This window comes from Cibotium barometz, chromosome 38 (genome assembly GCF_041138505.1).
Source record: "Cibotium barometz isolate CiBa-2024 chromosome 38, ASM4113850v1, whole genome shotgun sequence".
NCBI classification, from domain to species: domain Eukaryota; kingdom Viridiplantae; phylum Streptophyta; class Polypodiopsida; order Cyatheales; family Cibotiaceae; genus Cibotium; species Cibotium barometz.
This window is the reverse complement of record NC_141083.1, coordinates 44,994,419-45,018,056: the sequence shown is the minus strand read 5'-3', so window position 1 is coordinate 45,018,056 and position 23,638 is coordinate 44,994,419. Positions and strand designations below refer to the sequence as shown.

The window sequence follows — 23,638 nt, the reverse complement described above, 5'->3', positions numbered from 1 at the left end:
TAAAGCACCCTGCATAGTACCGAACTTGATCCATAGTACCAAATTGGCTATTTCTCTGTATACTTTACAGTACCATAATTGGATGCTTAGTGCAAAATTGGATACTTTTCTAGATATAAAACGCTCCAAAATTGGTACTATGCATCCATTTGGTACTTTGCAAGATACATTGAAAGCACCAAATCTGTCTCCAAAACCTAATTTGGTATTACACTACCAAGTGTGAGTGCTTCTCAAAAGTGCCAAATTGAGATTGTGCTTCCTGGACATTGCAACCAAAAGTTGTACCGTGAATCCTGTTGGGTACAATGCAAAATTCAGAGACGTGCCAAATTTAATCCTATGGAGATGGAATTGGTACCTACAATGATACTATTATGGAGCTGGGAATTCAAACAATGGTAAGTACTTGGATATGGAAATTGGTACCTACAATGATTGGAGTACCAAATTGGTACTTATGGCCTAGAGTGATTGCTGGTAAAAAACTACCAGTTTGGTACTGAACAGCCAAGCTTTCAGTGCTGCCCAAAGACTACAAATTTTGAACTATTCCAACAGAAATCAAGGCCACCATGGATTGCATTGTAGCAAAAACATATTACCTGAGAGTCATCTAGAAGATGAATTGGATGTTTGATGACACATTTTGCCTCGATCCTCTGCTTACAAATATCCTTTTTGTTTGGTGAAACTCTCGTCTCAGATTTCCAAAAAGTGGTCACCAAATCTCTAGTTTCACTTGTGATACTTGTATACAAAGGCAATTGTCTGTGTGACAAGCACTAAGTGGCAACACTTCATTCTCATCTTTCGTTTCCAGTCGATTGCTTGCTGCCGCTATATTCCGTCGATGAACACCCAAGACAGCAGCAATTTTGGACTGGTTCACTGACATTGTTCTCTGATCACCATTGTTCAGTATCATCATCAAAGAGGCTCTCTTTACAAACAGCTCACTTGCAGAGTGAGGTACTTTCAATTGAGTCAATGTGTTGCGAACGTTGGAAAGAAGACTCGATTGCACATCCGAACTCCTCAACTTGGAAAACGGCTGATGATGCATGAGCTGCTCTAGAATTTCCTGTTGTTCTACTGTTGTTAGTCCTTGGGTCTGTCGACGCCAACATCTAGCCATGGCTTTGCATATATTGTTCCTTGACCTGTTCTTGAAAGGCTACCTTCCCTAGCAGGGTTGCGCTCCTTGCATCGTTGCTCACGCTTCTTTTGCGCCCAATAGCCCCAGAGAAATTCTTGGTTGCCGACAGGTTCATGAGCAGCTTGGGTTTCATTGATAGTATCCTCTGTAAATGCAGGTATCCCTGACTCAAGGTTAGTGAAGGAATCACACTCAACCTCCAGCATCGTCTCTGTAAATGCAGGTATCCCTGACTCAAGGTTAGTGAAGGAATCACACTCAACCTCCAGCATCGTCTCTGTAAATATGCTGATGGCCTGAGCTGCCATGTTTATACAGAGAGAGAGAGGGCTATGGTGTTCCGCAGGGGATAGAGGATGTGCAGGAGAGAGGTCTGAGAGAGAGAGAGACAGAGAGAGAGACAGAGAGGGGAGGTCTGAGAGAGAGAGAGAGGGAGAGAGAGAAATCTGCTTCCTTGCGTCTGCACCCACGTCTCCACCCACGTCTATCTGTTATGGGACGTTTCAAAAAAAAGACTAAAGTATAACACCTCAGGGAATTTTCACAGCTTAATATTTCTCCTTTATTTCCTTTTTGCCCTCTTTTTCTTTACTCTCGTTCTACCAAGCCTAGGTGGTGTCAAGGACAACCAATTTTGTACCACCATCCCTTGCTTTCGCCCTGATCTCTTCGACCCATTTCAGTATAACATAGAGTCTGAAGAGTGGGGCATCAAGAAGTTCATGCTCTACTCCAACTAGCGGTTCTCCATTGGGGACACATGAGAAGTGATCGGCATGCACATGATGTTAGCATTTCTGTACACGATCTGTGAAATCAAACTCTAGAAGGATTAAAAGCCATTGGGTTATCCTTCTTGTGGCATAAGGCTTATTGACTAGGTAGAGAAGTGCCTAATGGACTAGGAAGAATACAAAATTGTTTGCCAACAAATAATGACAATACTTCTTCATAGTAGAGACCATCGCAAGTCCTTCTCATTCTACGGTAGTGTAATTTTGTTTAGCATCATTTAGCTGGCGGGGCTAACAAAGCTAGCAAGGAAATCCATGTTATGCTCTCCTACTTATGCCATAGCATAACCAATTGCGAAAAGCCGAGCTGTCTATGTGCACATGGAAAATGATATCCTAGTTGGGAGATCTTAGAGTTGGTGTGCTTACTAGGGCTTTCTTGAGAGTGTCATATGCCTTTTGACACTCTTCCTTTCACTCCAAGATGAAAAGTAGCCTATACAAGGGTCTTGCTATGTATTATATCGGCCTATAGGATTCTAAATCATGTGTAGAATCTAACATGTCCCATGAAATGTTGGATGCCCTTGAAGTTACTGGGTGGTGGTGGAAGCCCATTAATTAGCTTCACTTTGCTGTCAGATGCCATGTTCGGAAACAATGTGGCCTAGTATTATTCCATGCCTCACCCAAAATTGGCATTTGAGCAGGTTGAGGGGTATTTGATATAATCTGCACTTTTCTAGTATCTTTCTAGTACCTTTCTAAGGATTGGCTGAATGCCATAAGCCTATACACATAAGTGACCCACTCTGTGGAAAATGTAGTTTATGTTGATCATTCGGGTCTATTTACACTTGGTTATAGCCCGAGAACCCATCAAGGAAGCTATAGACCTCCTTGCCTTGCTACTCATTCGAGCATATGCTCGGTGAATGGTAACTTGTATGGTCCTTCACTGTGGCTACATTAACCTTTTTGAGGATCTTCTCGTTTTTCTTAGGTACTATAACTATTAGGGATAGCCATTCTGTGTACTTTATCTCATAAATGAATCTAGCTTCAATTAATTTTTCAATCTCATCCTTGACCATTTTGGAATACTTTGGGTTCATTTGGTAGGCTTTATGCCTTGATGGTCGTGCCCCTTCCATAATGGGAATGGCGTGCTTGACCACCTCTGGGGATACATCATTCATGTCTATATATTTCCACCCAATTAGTCTTGGAATTCGACAAGCAGGTTAATGAGGTCTTTTCCTTCTTCAAGGTCCTTCCTAATGTAAATAGGTTTGGGATCCTCGTCGGGTCATACTAGGTTGACCTCTTTAACCTCAGTCGATCCATCGTAAGATGTCCAAGGCTTCCCATTACGGGTTCTCTTTGCTTTTTCAAAGTGTACAAAGCGGTCACCCACATTATATGTTTCGAAATACTCAGGCACCTATCTAAGGTCTTTTGCACATGCTATCTCTTGTAGGGTGTGCTTATTAGATTATTTTTTATCTTCTTCTAAGGCTTTGTTCTTAGCCCTTCTTGTTGTGTAGAGAGAGAGTTTTATGGACTTACTTGATTATGTGGGGTCATCTCTCTCTTATGTGACCAATAATGTGACCAAAATGTAAGAAGTATTGAGCTCTTTCTGCCCACTGATGGTAGAAGTCTACATGGGAGTCTGTCTTAACATATCGGAGCCAATGGTTTTCTTTCCCTCCCTGGAAAAGATATAGGTAATCCCCAAGCCATCACCACCTCTTCTGGTGCATTTTGCATTGCTACAATGCATAACATAATGTAGGCCAACCACATTTGTACCCTAGACGTGAGTTGGTCTAGTTTTCAATATGCCATGCCAAAACTACACAAGCCTGGAATTCCCCCACCTAAGACCAAGGCAAGGAGGTATTTGGTGTGCATATTGCATGAGGATGGGAAACCATAACACTATCCATTGGCACATAAAAGTCTATGACACTTTTATAGCATGGCTCAAAGTTCTTATGCTTCTCTCTGAGTAGAAGGCATTATGCAAGGTTGAATTAAGGATTCCTTCTAGAAATCTCCCAATTAATTGTTCGTCAGAGAACGTGTCACTCACTCTCTGAGCATCATGAGTAAAGGTATCTCAATCTATTGATGTAGTCTCTAATTTCTCTTATTGTTTTGACATGGTAAAGCTAATCGGCTTGGTTCCATCAGGTTCCTTGGCATGAGTACCCAATTTTGAAGGCAATCTTTAGGGAGTTGTCAGCCTTGTCTTATGGTTTTAGTGGTCAAAACCACTAACTTGCCTTCCCATCCACAGTAAGGCCGAAGGCACTTACGTGTACAAGGTCATCAGGCCATATGCATGTGGCACACATCTAATCAAACACTTCTAGGTGTGTAATGGGGTCTCCAGTTCTATTGAACTTGGACATCACTTTGGTGATTTTGATGGGTTTGATAACGATTTGGTGCCTAAGGTTTAGTCATGTTACGGCTCTGTAGGAGCTGGTGCAGGTGTTGCTACTGCTAGCCCTGTTGCTACCCCCTTCCTGTTTAGGCTACACAATCATCAAGATATCCTCATCAGTGATTAAAGTAGAAGGTAGTGGTTTAGGTGATGGTTGAGATAGTGGGGATCTGGGTGGTCGTATGGGTATGCTAGGTGTTGCCCTTGTTTTTCAAGTAAGTTTGGATAATGTGGAGGATATCCATGCAAGGCTGGTTCGTACTGTGTCATGTATTCTTCTCCCAGAGTTGAATCTAACCTAGAGATCCCTTCTCAGTGTTGCATGGCTCCCATGGTTGTGCATTTGATAGCTTGGATGGACTCTTCTACCCTAGTGGCATGAGCGGTTGCTATGGCCTAAGTAGTCATGTTAAACCTAAATCCCCCTACACTACTTGTACAAAGGTTAGATGCAGTAAAGCGAGAGGGTACCGTGGGTCTCCATGCTATTCCAAACATAGCAAAAGGTTCATGTTCTGTGAGTTGGCCGAGCCAAAAGCTACTCAATTAGTTGCAGCCTCAATAACCATTCCCATTGTGGTTCTAGGAAGAATTACTCTTGGAATCAACTAGAATCAAAGGAATTTAAATTGTAAACTTACTTGTATCTATGAAACTTGAGCTTGAAGAGTTACTCCATGCTTCGTTGCATCAAGGTAACAAAATTAACCAACAAAAAAGGTTAAAACCGATGGATTGGCACTCAAACTAGGCTGGTTGTAATGCCTCTAGGTAGAGTAACTCTCTCTTGTGGAGTCCTCAACCTTGCCTCTTTTGTTGTCACCTTAAAGGAGCTTTGTAAATGGGTGGGGAGCAAAGAGAGAGAGAGCTATGGAAAGTACTTCTATGCCACGGTGAGTGAGAGCATAAGAGAGTAGGCAAGAGAAGGAGAAAGGGAGAAGGAATCATCCATCAGCACCACCACTCACCCACGTAATCCCTAAGCATACATGCAACAAGAAGAAGAAGATGAAAGAACACAAGTATCTCAATCATAAGAGCAAGAAAACTCAAATTCAATTATAAGAGTGGGATTATGTCTTTTCTCATTAGTTAAAATGTCTTATATGTAATACTCATTTGTACAATGCCCGACCATCCAACTAATGTCTGAGGGCCTAATAAGCTAGTCTAGGTTAATTTCCTAACCTAAATCTACATCACTGGCATTACACAAGTCATAAGCTTGGTGTTTGAATATCTTTCGGTATCACACAAGTTGTAAGCTCAGAGATTTTCCATAATTACCCATAAGATTGAATGTTAGAGGTTGAGCATCGGAGTGGGGCTTAATGTAGCCTTCGTGTTTTTGGTGCAGATGCTGGCTTTTCCAAGTGGCATGCTTTGCATTGAGGTAGAGTTGGAGGAAATTGATGTCCATGCAGTCCGTGATCTTAGTGAGTGGTGCCTATTGGAGTCACCGGTCAAGTAGGATGTGTGTAGCCTACTTGAATTCTATACAGTCCAAGGGGTCATGCCAATTGAGGGGATTCAAGGGGGATCCACCTCCTCATGCTCCTATGGGGGTTAGGGTGGGATCTTGCCCTCCTCCAGGGGGGTGGGTGAAGGGAGGTCTATTGGGTGAGGTTGTTGAGGTGGAGGGGTTTCGGAGGAAGAGGGAGTAGTGCCGAGGGAGGCATTGAGGAAAGGGGGTGGGCATGTCAATGTAGAGGGAACATTGGTTGGGGGCATGGGAATGCCCAATCCAAGATGGAGGGGTGAAGGGGGTGACGATGGTGTTGGTGAAGGAGGTGACGAGTTTAACTTGAAGAGGGATTGTGGAAGGGGAGGGAAAGAGGTGTAAGGTGGCAAGGGAAGTGGTGGAAGGAGGGAAGTTGGTGCCCGCTATGAGTTTTGCATGGAGGGTGGCAAGTTCGAGGGAATGTTGGTGGGCACGAGTGGGGGTGGGTTGGGAGGCGGTTGAGAATTGGGGCCAGAATGGGAGTGGGAATGTGGTGGGGCTGGAGGGTGGAGGGGGAGGAGGGGGAGAGTAGGAGCCAAGGGTATCTGATCTTTAGGAGGATTGGTGCCTTTGTCCCCCACCATTGTCTCGTTGTCGTTGTCTTCATCGAGGGGCCAGGTGTTTGGAGAAGAATAAGATTTTCTCCTCGTGGGCCTCTTTGAAGGATATGTCATAGGGGGGAGAGTGAAATGCGAGTCTTCAAACTGGATGATGCCATTGGAGGAAATAATTTCTAGTTGGCAATAACAACAGTGGTAGAGAACAAGGAGGCCATAGGGGGAGTATAGTGGGAGGGCACGATAGTGAAGTGCCTTGTAAGCATAGTAGTAGATGGTTGTCCAGTTGAGCCTCTCCAAGAAGGCAAGGGCAGCAAGGGATTTGGATGAGTCATAACGGTACGAGAAGGGGCCATGGGGTACGGATGATGTTGGTGGCGGTAATAATTTCTAGTTGGCGATTGTAGTAGATGGTTGTCCAGCCAAGCCGCTCCAAGAAGGCAAGGGCAGCAAGGGATTTAGAGGAGTCATATGGGTACGGAAAGAGGCCATGGGGGATGGAGAGATCAATGGAGGTTTCGGTAGTGGCATTCCCGTACTCCAAAAGTGTGGCCTAGTTGATGAGTTTGGTGTGGCAATGGGATGAATGGGAAGGGTGAAGTGATTGGTGGGGTTGTCGAAGGAAACCTAGTTTTGGAAAAAGAGGGTGACGAGGAGGTTGATGAAAGGGCAGGGGAGTTTGGTGATGAGGTAGGAGAGGGTGGGTGAGGTGAGGGGATCGAGGATGAGAATGTTGTGTTGTAGAAGATTGAGGTGGAGAGCACGGTAGTGGAGTGCGAGAAGCTATGGAGGGTTTTGGGGTGGGGTGGAGAGGGTGGGCAACTCGATGCAATATCCATTAATGCATTGACCTTACACTCTAGGGTGCTAGAAGTATACCCCATAGTTTTGCTGATTGGGATTACAGAGCACGCTCCTCTGTTGCACGTAGCTCAACATCCTTTTACTTGCAAGGTGTGCTAAGCCACCTGCTTATAGACGTCAAAGGTGTTCATAGATGTAATCACAGTGATGTGTGTATGTGGGAAAGCACCCTAGAGGTGCAAGATATTGTGGTAAGATAAGAATGTCACATGTGATATTGTATGGTGTGTGAGTGTTGACCAAAAGAGTGGAAAATAGGACTGTAACCTGCTGGCCGGAGGCCAGTTGTAGGGTGGCAGTCCTTGTGTCCCAGTCGATGTTGCAGTGGTTGTGGCCCATCTATCCTCGTCTGAGAAGAATTTCTTCATGCATAGTTCATACAGGTATCACATAAAACTTCCCTTCCAAGGGATTATTTCCAATGTGGAATAAGGTTGTGATTGTAAGGTGGGAAAGACATTGGTTGTGGAGGACAGGGAGGAGACTCTTTTCACTAGTGTGTCAGTCAATCCCACTCGCATGGCCACGACTTTTCACGTCCAAAAGATCTACCTAGTCTTCCACCGGCAACACCCTTTCCTCCCACTTTGCTTTCACTTCCAAGTTCCACCGTCGAGAAATCGTATGTAGCTCCCAACCTTCACATGTCTCCAAAAAATTAGGGCCCTGCCAATGAGGACAATTGTTGCTAACCTCTTACCATCTTCTAAATGATATACGTATCATCGTGGCACTCGCTTTCACCTTCCTCTTTGATGATCTCACGAGCGACAACAGTGAGCAATAATCACCCTTTAAGCAACTCACGCTCGAGATCAAGGACGATGATTTTAGTGCCCACCATCAAAGATTGCAACTCAACTTACAACGCAGAGTTCTACCAGAAGTAAAATTTTATAACATCTTTTTGGTTGCATTTTTTTCAATCTATATCAAAGTATGGATGTTCTATGATTAATGGAGAAATATCCAAGTTCATTCCTTTGTCTTCTTCAATTTGTGAATTCTCAATTCCCTCAAGAGTGAGATTACGTAATACTTTTACTATTCATTTTTTCTTTAGAGATCTAAAAATAAAAGTTAAACAGACATCAATCAAACCCTAATCATTGACAAGACTTTGGTATGAGAAAATGGTTTGCAAGTCATCGTCTCGTCATTCATGTGGTTTTGTAATGATAGTGTTGACCACACTTAGGCTATTTGTAACTCTATTTGCAATGCTCCAACCAAACCTCCTACCATATAGCTTATTCAAAGAGGAAAAGTCCTTACCAATGAGGTTAGATCAAGCACTGGAGGGTGCAAGTTTTGTTTTGTCAAAGTATGTCACAGAGAATGAAGGAAAGTACCATGGCACTGGCCCAAGCATGGCAAAGTTGATTCAGAGGACCAATTTCTCTAAGGCTCCTAGTCCCATTTCAGCTAGCATAATAGTTATTAAAGAGTTATGAGAGAAACACATGCATGTACAAGCACCTTTTCTTGGTGACAATGTCACAAAAACGCGTAAATGCAAGCCATCAATCAATGTGTTTTTAAAAAATCTTGATCTTATTTTCTTTACTTGAATATGCCATTGAGAGAGAGAGAGAGAGATGCTTTAACATCATTTTTCTTGAATCAAAGAATATCTAAGTTTATATGTATATTTATATAAATTAAGTGTACATATTCAAAAAAATCTATAAATACTACATACATCAATATACAATGTATATAAATTTATAGTTGTGTGTTAACTAGTTATGAATACCAAAATAAAGCTAATACGTATCTATCTCTCAAGTCTAAGAAGAAGAAAAATGATATGCAAGGCTCAAACTCTCTTATGTTGTCAAATGTTTTCATCTCCCTCCTTTTTTAGAGAGACAACAAAGCAGTAATACTCAGGAGATTGAATTTGATAAAGTTAATTTGAGGAAGGATATGAAACGTGTAATATTTTGTGGTTATCCTTCCTACTATGCAAACTTTTTTTAAAAGCACTCAATTTTTAAAAGGTATTTATTTTGCATCTCCATAAATACAGTATTGTTCTTGAAGGTTATTTAAACTCTATAAATTTATAAAAAATAAATAAATGCTTGTGGTCCTCATTTTCTAACTCCATTTTTTAGCATGACCTTCTTTGTATGACCATCTTTTTAAAATTTTGCCAAAAAGCGCAAAATTGTTGTAACTTTCAAAGTTTCTCATTTTCACAAAATACTTCTTACTTTGCTCTTAAAAGGCTCTCTTGTTAAAGACAAAACCGTTCAATGTAATTCACAAGCCACATAAGCACTTTATCTATTCATTGTCTTCATCCGCAATTACATGAGAGAATGTGCACGAGAGATACAATCACGACGGTGGTGGGTTATTGAGTGTGGAGGAGATGCGAAAAGGTAGAAATGAAAAGACACCACCTAAGAGTGTGTTCACACATGTTACGATAAAAATGTGCGTACACGGCTAACACTGGAGCACCCAGTGGATCGAATAAAAAACTCAAACCCACAAAATTCCCTTGTTCAAAACCTCATAGGGTCATGCCAAGATTGTGCACAACATATACATGTGATACCCTGCTATATTATACAATATAAATATGTGAAACCATGCATCAATGAGAAGATCCATACTCCAAAGACATGGAGTGAAACATAAGAATATACATGAAGCACCAGCAAATGCATCATAGGCCAAGAATAGCCTATCTCCAAGAAAACATGTCGCATTTGGAACATGTGCCCAAGGTGGCACAACACCATGAAAATGTATCGACAAAGCATATGGTGAAAAATCATCATAAAACTATGCTAAATAGGATCTCAGCAACAACTACATTAAGCAAGCATGGATGGTCGGATCGTCCACCACCAAAGAAAACACCATGTAATCACCATGATCTGCCATAGGTACTAGAGCAAGAATATGCTCCTCCATTAGAACATCATCATCTAGATCATCACAATACTCTAATTTGGACACAACGTCATAAAAGATATCATCATCAAAAGAATTATCGTCATGGTCATCATGACGATAATCCACATAAATATCCTCATGAATAACGTGTGTCACCATTCAAGGTGATAAAATAAATCTTCTCATTCCTCCCTATGCATTGCATAGCACAAGGTGGACCTTCAAGAAATATATCCCCCAATATGTGGACAAATGTTTCTTTTGCTATGCAATAATTAATTAAGAAACAGTATCAGGCAATAATTAAGTAACCTTATCCTTAATAAATACAACATGATGCTGACACGTGTTTGGTGCATGTGTTTTTTACATGTGTCAGCACATGCACTGCATGAAAAGTATGTATTTGATACGCATGCAGTCGGACTTCTCTGGATGCCCGGAGAAGACGTGCATGCTGTTCGCATGTTGCCGAGATTCCTACTCCTTTGGATTTTTTCTGATGCTTCAACTAGGCGTGCACGCCCTTCGTGTCTCTTCGTATGCATGACAAGTATGTATTTGATATGCATGCGGTCGGGCTTCTTTGGATGCCTGGAGCAGGCGTGCATGCTCGTCGCATCTAGCCACGATTCCTGTTGTCAATGCAGTTTCTGCTCCTCTGGGTTTTTCTGGATGGCGTTTGCGCTATGTCCAAGTGCTCTGCTATCATGGGTCAATCCAAGCATGTTTGTAAAAAGGCGAACTCTACTCCTGCATGTTACCCTTTAGTGTTGTTACAAATTCGGGTTTTCACCCCCCTTGTGTCAACTCTATTCCTTGTAAAGCCACGTTAAGTGAGGCGAACAAGGAAAATATTCCTCCTCGCATCCTCACACCGCCCCTCGACTGGTTTGCAAAATCTCAAGGGTGTCAAACGCAGAGCACGTTCTTCAGGTGTTCTTCGGGTGTTGTTTCGTATCACATGTATATTTGTACATTCAATCTTTGACTATGTGTGCATGTGGATGATAGGAAACAGTGACACATCTTGCGCCACAATGAAGAGAAAGAAGATACAGGACTTATCTGTTTCCTATACTGGTCATCCAACCGATGCTCCTCCTCCCTGTCTGAAGTTCCCGACTCGTGGGAATCTGAAGATGCTCGAGGTGTCTATGAAGGGAAAGAAGATACAGGACTTATCTCTTTCCTATACTGGTCGTCCGACTGATGCTCCTCCCTGTCCGAAGTTCCCAACTCGTGGGAATCTGAAGATGCTCGAGGTGTCTATGACCATTGGCATCGGCAACACCGACGTCGGAACTTCCTTGTGGAATAACTTGGTCCAATTTTCTCGACAATAGTGTACACAAGCACTTTTCTCCCTCAAAAGAGGTGGAACACTTCACCATCTGCACTTCCAGATGGTTGCTCACATCCTCTCTGCTTCTATCATTGTTGTTGGCAAGTGTGTGAAGCAGCACCTCATGTGGAATGTGGGCAAGCCCGCAAGAGCAATTGTCATGTGCCACGCACTTCGCCAGATAAAAATGCACACTTTTGAGGGAATGGAGGGTTACTGTCTGAAGGACCTGCACAAACCTCACTTTCGTTTTCATGCTCATAACGTGCTTGCGGATGAGATGTCCAAAGGAAGGACACTGTATTCGCAGTTCGACCAAGGAGACCTCAAAAACCGTGTATGCCTCACACCCGTCAATGTGTTTGAGCGAGCTTTCGTGTACATGGAGAACTATATTCTTTAGAAGTGGTTTGTAACTCTCGACGCGCGTCACACTCTTGAAGATGATAAGTGGAAAATACTTTCCTAGTGCACAATGGATATTTCCTAAAATCGGGAATGGCATGGACTCTGCTAGAGCTCGAGCTATTTGGAAGTGCCTCAAAACTCCGAATTTGGCTGATATCTCCGATATCATGGAAGTCTTCTTCCGCGATCACTACATAGAGGGGGAAGCAACCAAGTACTTTCTGAATGAAAATCAAGACAAAGATCAACAAGCTGAGCATGGAGATGAGCAATTGGAGCAACAACCTACTAACATCTCAAGCGACCAACCCGGTGGTCCGACCAATCCTATCTTTCTTGAAGAAAGTCCACCCGACGTTGACCCCAACGAGCCCTACATCAACTCATCTGAGGAAAGGGCCACTGAATTCCTCAAAGCTGAGAGCGAAGGGGAAGACTTCATATCCATTCCTCCACGGCATGACCTCAACGGCGAGGCGTTTCTGTAGTGCAATTGTTTTACCACTCTATGTTGTAAATAAATAATGTGTGCTCTGTACAGAAGTTTTTTCGATGAATAAATCTTCTTCCACTTGTCTTGCTCCTTAGGTGGGTCCCTTGAAGTGACTTTTCATAATAATAATACTCTTTCTTACAATTTCCTTGCCACGTTTATTTTCCCATCTTGAATTTATCTAATCCTTTCACCTTAATGCAATGCACAGTTCATGATTTCACACTTACAAATTAATATGCACACTTACAGATTTTGTTATCAACATCGAAGAATACAAACACATAGAACCATAAATGTATAATATCCACATGTCAATAGCATAGAAAAATTCATACTCACAATATATAATCCATAAGCATATACTTGAACATCCATCATATGAAAGAGCATATGAAAATTTTCATAAAGATCTACATGTCTCATTACCCATCATAAGAAACAAGGTGAATATATCTTATGTGAATAGCTGTAAACCCACTTCCACATGGATAGGCAAATCCGCCCCATCATGCCTCACAAAATAATGGAATAAACCCTCCCATCACATGGAAAAATCCATCAACATGGATCCCATCATGCATCAAAACACATGGATCACCATAGCATCATCAAAAATAATATCATGAGAAACAACATCCACATGGGCAACGTCATCACCATGATAATCAAAAAAAGAAAAAACTACATAATCGTTGCATCACCATCATCATGATAAAAAGAACCATCACAAGTAAGCACATCATCTATACACAATGCATGATCCATGAAAACACCATCAACATGATCAACGTGAAGATCAATATCATGAGAACCTAGAGAACCATGAGATAAGATCACATCGATGTGGTCACCACCACCATGTATAGTAGGCTCAATAGATGGAACCTCCAAATCTGGATTATGAACATATGGAATAGCTACAAGAAGAACATCTTGCATAGACCCAAAGATAGGCTTCATATCTGCATCAATGCTAGCCAAGGCTAGCTCCTCGAGATTATCAATAATTTGGATGAGATCATCATCCACCATATCATCATGCATCACCGCATTATGTGTAAAAGTATCATCATAAACATGAGAAGAAACATGGCTATCATCAACCATATCTAAAACTACATCATGTGGTGAAGTAGACTTAATCACATATGAATCACATAACATGTGTCTCCCTGCAAGAATATGTCATGAAGAGCTCTCCCATAAAATCCATGCGAGGGTGCCTCATCACAAGACACGACATCAAGAACATCAACAATCACATCGACAAGTCCATGCCCAAACTACATACCATCATGGTAATCCTTACCATCTACCAAACCTTGGGATCCATCTGATGCAAAGCTAGGTACATCCAAGAACTCCTCCTAGCACTTCCGACCTTCTTGGTTCTCTCATGCACTCTCAACTCCCACCATATCCACCCCCCATAATGGCAATCAAGGCCAATATCATCATCATTATCTAACTCGTGAGTCAATTTGATAGGTCTTCTTTAGTTCCTCTATGGCTTCTTGCAATAAAACTATCTTCTTCCAGCTAGAACATGACCTATATTTACCCCACATGATAACCATATGTGCATCATCCAATCTGTCAGAAAAATCTAACAATTTATCTCTAAACTTATCAAGTTTCCTAGATGAGGATGCACGGACAAATGCTCTAATGATCCCATATGACTTCTTCGCTAAGTCAACCATGCACCACCTTCAACATTCCTCTCCCTTACGACAAGGCTCTCACAAATATCGACATGATTCAATTTTATGATCCTTGTCTAGACAAATTTCACACCTTTTTTTCTTCTTCTTTTTCCCCATCGCGAGAATAAGGAGTGTGGGCTCTCACGAACGGTGCACCACGCCGACACGAGACCAAGCTCGCACACCGCAAAGAGAGCTTGGTGCTATACCAAGATCGATGCCATGCACAAGACTTGCATGCCAACATGACTCAGCATCAGATATGGAGGTAAGAAAAGAAACATAATTGCAATACTTTTATTCAACCATCCCCAATCGTGGAAATGATTACTGAATTTTATACTTAAATATGGATATAAAATGATTGAGCAAAAGAACCTTTGATTCGGGTGGATCGCAAATCGGATCAACTCTCTTTACATCGATCAGAATCGGACTCTCATATTCGGATCTGCTAGTTGGTTTGAACTAAAGACTTTTCAAACTTTCGACTTTCGACTTCGACTCCGACTTAATCATACATGTCTCTCCTACTTCCAAAATCTTGAAATTATGGACTCCGAGGGGTGTACTATGTTGGATCCACTTCAAGCCTTCCAAATCTTACTCATTATCACTTCTCAAAAAGTGGCGCCTCAGTATGAAGACATAAAAATTTGTTTCTTCATCGGATCTCACAGGATATGATCATGGAACAGCAGCACTCCATAATCCAGACAATCTAGATGCTCTAGAAATCCGGATCCAAATCTAACACAGCACGCACACGCACAGATTCATGTTTATAAACGTCATTGTGGAGCCGAAATACCCCTAGAGACCAAATATGATATATATGAACATGTGAGCAGTGTTGTAGAAGATGCATATCTATCCTAAATAAAGCATATTGTAAATGAAAAGTGAAAACTAGGAAGTGTGCAAAGTAGATAATGATGGTCATCAAAGGTCCTCTATGTGAAAGCTTAAGAGGATTACAGTGCATTCCTAAGACCTTGGTTGTTGATGGAGTAGGAGTGTGAGGCTTGGGCCCTTGTCCTTTCGCCAAATATGATATATATGAACATGTGAGCAGTGTTGTAGAAGATGCATATCTATCCTAAATAAAGCATATTGTAAATGAAAAGCGAAAACTAGGGAGTGTGCAATATGATATATATGAACATGTGAGCAGTGTTGTAGAAGATGCATATGTATCCTAAATAAAGCATATTGTAAATGAAAAGCGAAAACTAGGAAGTGTGCAAAGTAGATAACGATGGTCATCAAAGGTCCTCTACGTGAAAGCTTAAGAGGATTACAGTGCATTCCTAAGACCTTGGTTGTTGAAGGAGTAGGAGTGTGAGGCTTGGGCCCTTGTCCTTTCGCCTTTGTTGTGCCCACATGAGTCAATCTCTATCTTCATATCTATCACTTGGCAATAGAGAGGGACAAATCCTTCTTTAGAATGAGTTGACCTCTAATCTCATAGGATGTTATGCATTCAAGAATGGTGAGCTCCACACACTCAACCTCAGTATGTCGTGCATACTTGTGTGGATGGTCCTTCTATCTATGCCTTAATATGGAGTCTATGTGATGAAATCCACAACAATTGGGCCATCGAGACCTCCTAGGGTACAAGATCTTGATAACATATGATGACGATGATTATTGGAAATGATTATTAAAGGTCTTGCCAGCAAACATCACCAAGAATGCAGCACATTCTTATGAATTGTTGGAAGCTTGAGGGCATAAGCCTTGGTAGTCATGGAATACTTACATAATATAGTCTTTATATCTTTTCTATATCTTTAAGGTCATTCATGCAAGTCTTATAAATATCTCATGTTTAACATAACCTTTCCTTGTTTCCCTAAGGTCCATAGTTTTAGCCTTTTCCCTTGACCTTGGCTTTACATCCCCTGTCTCTAAATGCTCATAAATGACTCTTAAGTTGCCTTTATATAGGGATTTTGATAGCAAATCATATTCACGTCGCCCATCCATTTGCAACTCCAAAAACATCATTAAAAATTTCATAGAATGTGTTCATATTATGCCCAAAAATGTCAACAAAATTTGCATGTCTGGGCCAACTCTAGACGCCTATTGGGCTTTCAAAAAGGCTCCAATATGCCCATCATCTACCTTTGGCGTTGCTCTTTTGGCAACTAGTAGAAATAATAATGTCTACGTGACTGTAAGGGACTCCTCCCAAGGCTCACCTAATACACATGCATAACAAGATTAGAGAAACCAAATAAAAAAGGTGTAAGCAAGCTCACCACCCAACCGTAGGTTCGCAACCACAAACCTCCCCCGAGCCAAGGGCTAAGATTCCACTCCCATGAGTCCATACCAGTTAGACCTCGCGTCCCATACCACCAGTGCCTGCCCACATAGGGGCCCTCGATAAGATTACCCATGTCCATGGTAGGAGTAAGCCTCTTGGTCGAGGTCTAGACCACAATGAATCAATAAGAACACAACACACCTATATAGTACTTATTATTACTGAGATATCTCAGCCCACTGGGCGTCTGTGGATTTACTTCGTAGCAAGGCATTTCGTCGAGCAATATACCTTTTTTGCTTCCACCATCTTCTAAGGCGTTGGGAACTGGTGCTACCTTGTGATCCAATCTCTTCTGTGCTAGAGGCTTCCTCCTCCGACTCCTCTTCACTTGGTTGTACATTGACCATACAGACAGAGGTGGTAGAAACATTCCCTGATTCCTAGTGGTATGGGACGCTAGGATCCGCTACATGCAAGGTTTCTAGATACATCAATATTTCTATTTGGTGGATTTTTGAAATGAGGGTAAGGGGAGTTGATTTGAGAAATCAATTACAGTAAGGAAGGAAAGAATGAGACTATGGATATGGGACGCTAGGATCCGCTACATGCAAGGTTTATGGATACATCAATATTCCTATTTGGTGGATTTTTGAAATGAGGGTAAGGGGAGTTGATTTGAGAAATCAATTACAGTAAGGAAGGAAAGAATGAGACTATGGATTGTAGATATCAGAGAGAGTGTTATGTTGTTGCTTGCAACTATGATTGGGTCTACATGTTTTGGGTAAAGTGGTTATAAGCTTCTTCATTGAAATAGTTCTGAGGATCTTGGCACACACTCATATATTTTGCAGAGATCCAAATTCAGATGAGATTTCACAGATATTGGGGTCAACAGAGTTCTCGGATAGATTTATTCTCTGGAGAAGATTCAGTTTGTATGCCAAAAGAGATTGCTAGCAACCTTAAGAAATCTTTCAAAAGACTTGCAAGCTAAGGAGTGATCGATTGTAAGACGTATATGGGGTATGTTCTAGTGGTATGGGACACTAGGATGTATCACATGTGTGGGTTTACAAGGTTCCATCGAGGCAACTGTTTGAGCTTCTGATGGGATAGTAATTTAGAACTTGTTGAAATTTGAGCAAAATGATGAGCTATGGTGGATCAAACACTAGAATCAACATAATTAACAAAGTGATTAGCAAATGATAGATAGGTTCCTACTCATAATGATTGTTCTCAATCCCTCAGGCAGCAGAGAAGATACATCAGTTCTGGTGAAACATTGCACGTGTTCAGCACCAAGAGATCATTTGATCGGTCAAGATCTCTACCTATGATAATACTGAACAGGTTATGTTTGGTATAGGTGTCAATACCCTTGAGAATTAAAACTTCGAGATGCAGTTCTAGGTGCAGTCCTAGAAAGAATTGACTTGCTGTACAACCATGTGCATCTGGGAGAGGAACCATGTGCATCTAGGAGAGGATATGGTACAATATCATGGGTTATATTTGGTATGGGTGTCAATTCCCTTGAGAATTAGGACTTCAAGATGTAGTTCTAGGTGCGGTCCTAGAAAGAATTGACCTACTTTACAGCCGTATGCATTTGGGAGAGGATATGGTACAATATCATGGGTGTTCTAGCTTGAACATGGTCTTGATAGGAACACTTTCAGAGATCATTTATGATGAGAGTCTTCACATATCTGATAGTTATGTTGTTCTCAAAGAGAGAAGGTATTTTTATACCCCCTAGGCACAAGGAATTACCCAATCCTGATAGGATAGGTAATTTGATAGGCTACGACAATTGTCTCTGCAATGTTAAAATATCCGATTCCTCGAGAGTTGGATTGAGGGATTGTTGTGTTCCTCACAAGTCTGGTTCAAGTTGGTTTGTTTTTAGTTCCACTGAGATAGTTGTAAGGACAATGGCTATAGATTTAGTCAGTTCCTATGGTAATTTGATTGGCTACGACAGTTGTCTCTACGATGCCAAATTATCTGATTCCTCTAGAGTTGGATTGCAGGTTTGTTGTGTTCCTCAGGACTCTGGTTCAAGTTGGTCTGTTTTTTGTCCCACTGAGATAGTTGTAAGGACAGAGTTGTAGACTTAGTCAGTTCCTTTGGTAGAATTGTAAGTGGAAAGTGCATGAATGGTGAACTAGATCATATATGGAGTCAGTAGTAAGATGTAGTTTGAGTTTCCGTGTTTATTTCCAGGATTGGAAATGTCTTCAACAAGGAGCCAATTGCTAGTTTACATCATAGGTTTCCTAGTTTTCTTTCTTGGATAGATTTTGTTTCCAGGAGTGGAAACGTCTGAGGAGGGGAAGTATGTTACATGCATAGTACTAGTCTTTAAGATTAGTGGTCTAATCCAATAGGATTAGGGGAGGCTTGGGATTAGAGAAAGCACGCTGATTCAAGCGGCTAAGGCTCATGGTTAATAATACCAAGTATATTGGCTTTTTATGATCAAAAAAATATTTATAGCAATAGTAGCCACTATGTAAGTGAGACTTAGGCTATTATTGTTCACAGAGAGTTATTCACTCTATGGTCTGCAAGGAACATGATTGGATTCAACGGATCATGGACGGTCATGCCGAAGGCCTTAGCGGGCAAGCGTTGGTGATATATCAGTGATGGTTAGCATGGATCGCATGATTGGAGCTTAGCCTCTAGCTCGAGGGAGGTTTGCGGACGTGAACCTATGGTTGGGTGGCGAGTCCTCTTAGGAGGTTTATACTCAGATCCAATATGCGCTCTAGGTGAATCGCTTTTCTAGAGAGAGGAGGGAAGTGCCTTTATAGAGAGAGCCAATGACTTCTAGTGAGCCAATGACTTCTTGCCACATGGATACCTTCACCTGCTGCTTTTCTGCAAGGGTGTTAGGCTACCCAAGGTAAAAATTGAACCTTAGTTAAATCCCTTTTTTCAAACATCTCATCTTTTAGCGGTTGCTTGAGATCCTGTAGTATCTCTTCTTCTCTCGAATGTATCACCCTCTCTCAGGTACCAACGAGATTATAGAGAAAATGTTTGAAAGCTTACCTTCATAGTCTGTGGACAGCAGCAGGTGAGGTGGACCTGTGGTGGGTGGCACTTGTGAGCCAGCCACTGGGTGCTTAAAGACTTCACACAACTGCTGCACACAGCGAGAGCAAGACAACCATACAGATCCACACAGGACCATGTTATCTAGGTTTTACATCGTGAAAACACCAAATGACAAATACTAGCAACCCTCATGGAATTCATGGAAACTAATTGTGAAAATCTTTCGACACAATAGGGATCAAGTTTGCCACCACAAAATTTGTGGGTGCCTTTTGTCTTACTTCATTTATGCTAATCGCGTGGTAGTGCAGTGGTAAGGAAGGAGTTTGAGAGTCCCTAGGTAATGGGTTCAAGTCTCCCTGGGCAAGCTATGGCATCTAGTGTGTGTGAGTAGTGTACTTTGAAATTTCCAGTCAACCCAAGAAAAAAAAAAAGGAAATCGGCCCTAAAACTATGATAAAACAACTAATAGTAATCACAACAGGGCTTTGAGAGACTGCTAATTGCCCAATTGGTAGAAAAGCAGGCTCCAAAATTCCCCAAAGAAGTCAGACACTTCCACACCTAGCCATCTTTTGTATCAAAGGTTGTGGCAACCTTTCCAAATCTTGCGGCAAAGTTGCAACAGGTGTAAATTCCACCTCAACAATACCAGATGCATGCAAAGAAAGAAAAGCAATGCAGCGGGGAAGCTTGAATCTTCTTGGACCTGCACTTCCAGCTACAAACAGCCATGTTCAAAGGAAATTGGTAAGCTTAAACATCAAAGACTCAAGCCCAAAAAGCTTTCCATGTATCTACTGCAAGCTCAGAAAATAGTTATGTTGCTTCCATGTTCACCAATCTTGCTGATAGAACTCCGCCTGTACAGTAGGTATATGCATGCATAGCACAAATGTATGTCCACTAGAGTGTTACCATACACACACATGCACACATATCAAATGTTGATGCTTGCCAGCATACATGGACAACCAAACTCAAGCTTGAAATGTTAAGCAAGTTTAGTTATACGCTGTTAAAGAGTTTGGTTTGTTGGTGGGCTCTTGCCCAAGCAGTTAGCTAAACCCATCCTACCCAGAGGTGGCTGCAAGTTTGAACCCTGACACTTGTGGAGCTCACGTGTCTCCACCTGGAAAAGATGTGCGTTGTTTAAAGAGTAGTTTTGTTTTGATTAAGAACCTGTGTTCAAAAGGTGACAGTGCTTCCTTGGCAGCATCACCTACAGGCATATAAAAAAGCGCCTATGGGTGGTGAAAAAATGGTAACTACAGGAGGCTCTTAGGCCAAAGGCCAGTCCAAAAAAACAGGTGACTTATTGAGCATAGCTTCATAAACAATTCACGTCAAGTCATAGAGGCTATTCCCACACTACAGTAGACCAGGCCTTGGGCCTGATTAACAGGGCATTCTAGTGTTCCCCTGCCCGCATAACTACAACAAAGCTCCGGGTAAATCTTAGTAACTGTCTGGCCTCTAACATAGAGTAGATACATCTAGATCATGGTACATAATGTTCATGACAACCTACTGATTCAATTGTAAGCTTCGACCAGTAACATTGCATGTACACACATGCACCAACCTACCTGTTTCCTGTAATTATGCAAGCAAACAAACTTTGCTACTTTCATAGTGCTTAGCAATAGGCTTCAATATGCAACAACTTACAACAGAATCAGTGATAGAAGATTCTTACGGTTCACATAGAGAATATTGTTATGCCATTGAACTCCAGGAACATGTGAATGCCCAAAGACAACAATCTGGGGCGATACGGTATCGATGAGCTGCTGTGAATCCTGGGAAACCTTGGGAGGAAAGCCGCAAATGTGCCTGCAAAACAAAAACAAGTCACCCAAAAAAAAAGCCCTGGAGAATTAGAGAAAAGGAGAGAATTCAACCACTTACATTACGAGTATTCTCACCCCAGCCACAGTCACGACCTGTGTCAAAGGCAGGACTGAAACACTGTAGTTCAACATAAAGAAGATCAGCAGGTGGTGAACCTCTTGGAGAGACATAAATAACCCAATTAAATTTTGTACAAGGTAATGAAAATGTCCAAGAAAAAAATGTGTGTGTGTGTGTGTGAGAGAGACAGAGAGAGATTAAAATAATGGCTATATATATATATGTGTGTACGTACCCATGTATATATATATGTGTGTGTGCGCGCGTGCGCACACATACGTGCGCACCTATGTGTGTGATATATACATGTATGTGTGTGTGTGTGTGTGTGTGTGAGAGAGAGAGAGAGAGGAGGGGGGTGAGGGAGAAATATATATATATATATATATATATATATATATATATATATACACACACACACGTACGTACCTATGTGTGTGATATATACATGTATGTGTGTATGTGTGTGTGAGAGAGAGAGAGAGGAGGGGGAGAGAGATACATATATATATATACACACACATACGTACGTACCTATGTCTGTGATATATACATGTATGGCGAGAGAGAGAGAGAGAGAGAGAGAGAGAGGGGGGGGGAGAGAGAATTGTCAAATCAATGTCCAACCCCTCATCAACATTGCCAGCAACAGCGATGACTGTTGTGTTTCTTGTTGATTCCTCTAGGCGCTGGATGATCTGCGTTGCTGAGAGCCTGAGCTTCTTATGCTTGTCGCCCACATCGCCTGTCACACATTAGGTTGGTGAGGAGTGCAAAAAGTCGATGTATTAGATACTTACAGAGCTTGTGAAGAACGGCAAACGTGAGAGGCTGACCTGCGTGGATGATGGCGTCGGTGGCTCTCCCCTTGAGAACATCCATGGTTGTTGAGTCCAGCACCCCGTGTGTGTCCGAAACCAAGCCCACCACAGTTACATCGCCTACGTTTCCAGCCACTTGCATTTCCATTACTACGAGCTCTGTTTTCAGCCGCTTGCAATGTAAGCGCTGTTACATAAATTTTCCCTTCTATATAGAAAATCATTATATTACGTGTGCATATTAATTATATTGATATTTGCAAGGAAATAGAATTGGGTGATGGTCTATCCTTCATTATTTATTTATTTTGGAACTTGAAATAGGTTAAACTTTTATAGTATTAAGTATTTTTAGCCGAATCTCTAGGTGCTAGCCAATAGAATGTGGCCATGTTGAGAGCTCGTAAGAGGTAGTAAGGATTCTAAAATCGAGAAGAATTTCACTCTCACACTTAACTTTTGCCTGTGCTGGTTGTCTAGACTCTCTGTTTGGTGCATTATTTCAAAACTTCAGCACTTAAGCCCATTGAGCCCAATCCCTCCAATGCCTGCACTGTGCAAGCTCACAACCCCAACTCTATCCTTACTCGAGCCTTCCAATGACAACTCCCTTGCTACAAGCTCACAATTTTTTATGCTCGAGCTCTTTGATTCTCACAAGTCAACTAAGACAGCCACACCTTCACCAAGTCAATCCTCTTAGTCCTCCACAATCAAATACTTCTAGCATGTGCCTTAGGGTATGGCATGAAAGGAGCTTACTAAGGTTGTGGAGTGGTACAGTTATAAGATGTGAGCTCGAGAGAGTGCTTTGGTATAACCGAGGATCACAAGTGGAAAGGTTGTGGGCCATTGGTGTTGTGAGTTAACAGCCCTCATCCAAGATTTTTTTCCTCTTAAATTCAACCTCAAACACCACAAGCTTGGCTGGCCCATCACCAGCGAAATCTTTTCGCTTTGACATCCCAATCTCTTGAACACAATGTTCATCAATATGATGAAGGTAACCTTTCAATTTTATGTTCTTTATTTTGCTTACTTGAGTTGCATCAACTTGAGATTATAGTTTTGTTATCGAGGTCTCTAGTCGTACATGAAGTGTTATCTCAAGTGGAAGGACCCACTTTATTCTCATCTGCTAGGCCATATTATCAAATTCTATTCTCCAAAGTTTGAATGGTGCTACTCCTTCAACATTTTGAATCTTGGAGTGCTCCCCGTTGTTGCAAAATCTTCGAACCTGGTGCACAACATGGTGATATCTTACATATTCAAAGAAGAATGTTAACCCTTGCCGGAGACCTCTATGGCGTCGATGTCGGCCACTGTATTATTTTCACCTCCTTTGGGCCACAAGAACCCGAATGGCCAGATTCACTTGAAAACCATGTATTGTATATTTTACATGG

At 41.7% G+C, this 23,638-nt stretch overlaps 1 protein-coding gene across 8 annotated transcripts; it reads right to left on the bottom strand.

Annotated features, from left to right (window-relative positions):
- Window positions 1-12,794: 12,794 nt before the first annotated feature.
- LOC147616776 (uncharacterized) lies at window positions 12,795-22,423 on the bottom strand. 8 transcript variants are annotated; one of them, XM_086777833.1, is made up of 5 exons: window positions 22,245-22,423; window positions 22,036-22,153; window positions 21,406-21,465; window positions 21,194-21,330; window positions 12,795-13,415 (listed from the first exon to the last, which is right to left on the bottom strand). In XM_086777833.1, exons 1-5 carry the CDS (start codon window positions 22,375-22,377, stop codon window positions 13,114-13,116), a joined length of 750 nt encoding a protein of 249 aa, XP_086633959.1. In that variant the 5' UTR covers window positions 22,378-22,423; the 3' UTR covers window positions 12,795-13,113. The 8 variants fall into 8 exon arrangements, with proteins under 8 accessions (XP_086633959.1, XP_086633960.1, XP_086633963.1 ...); XM_086777834.1 differs by having other exon boundaries at window positions 12,797-13,394; XM_086777837.1 differs by having other exon boundaries at window positions 13,252-13,405.
- Window positions 22,424-23,638: the final 1,215 nt, after the last annotated feature.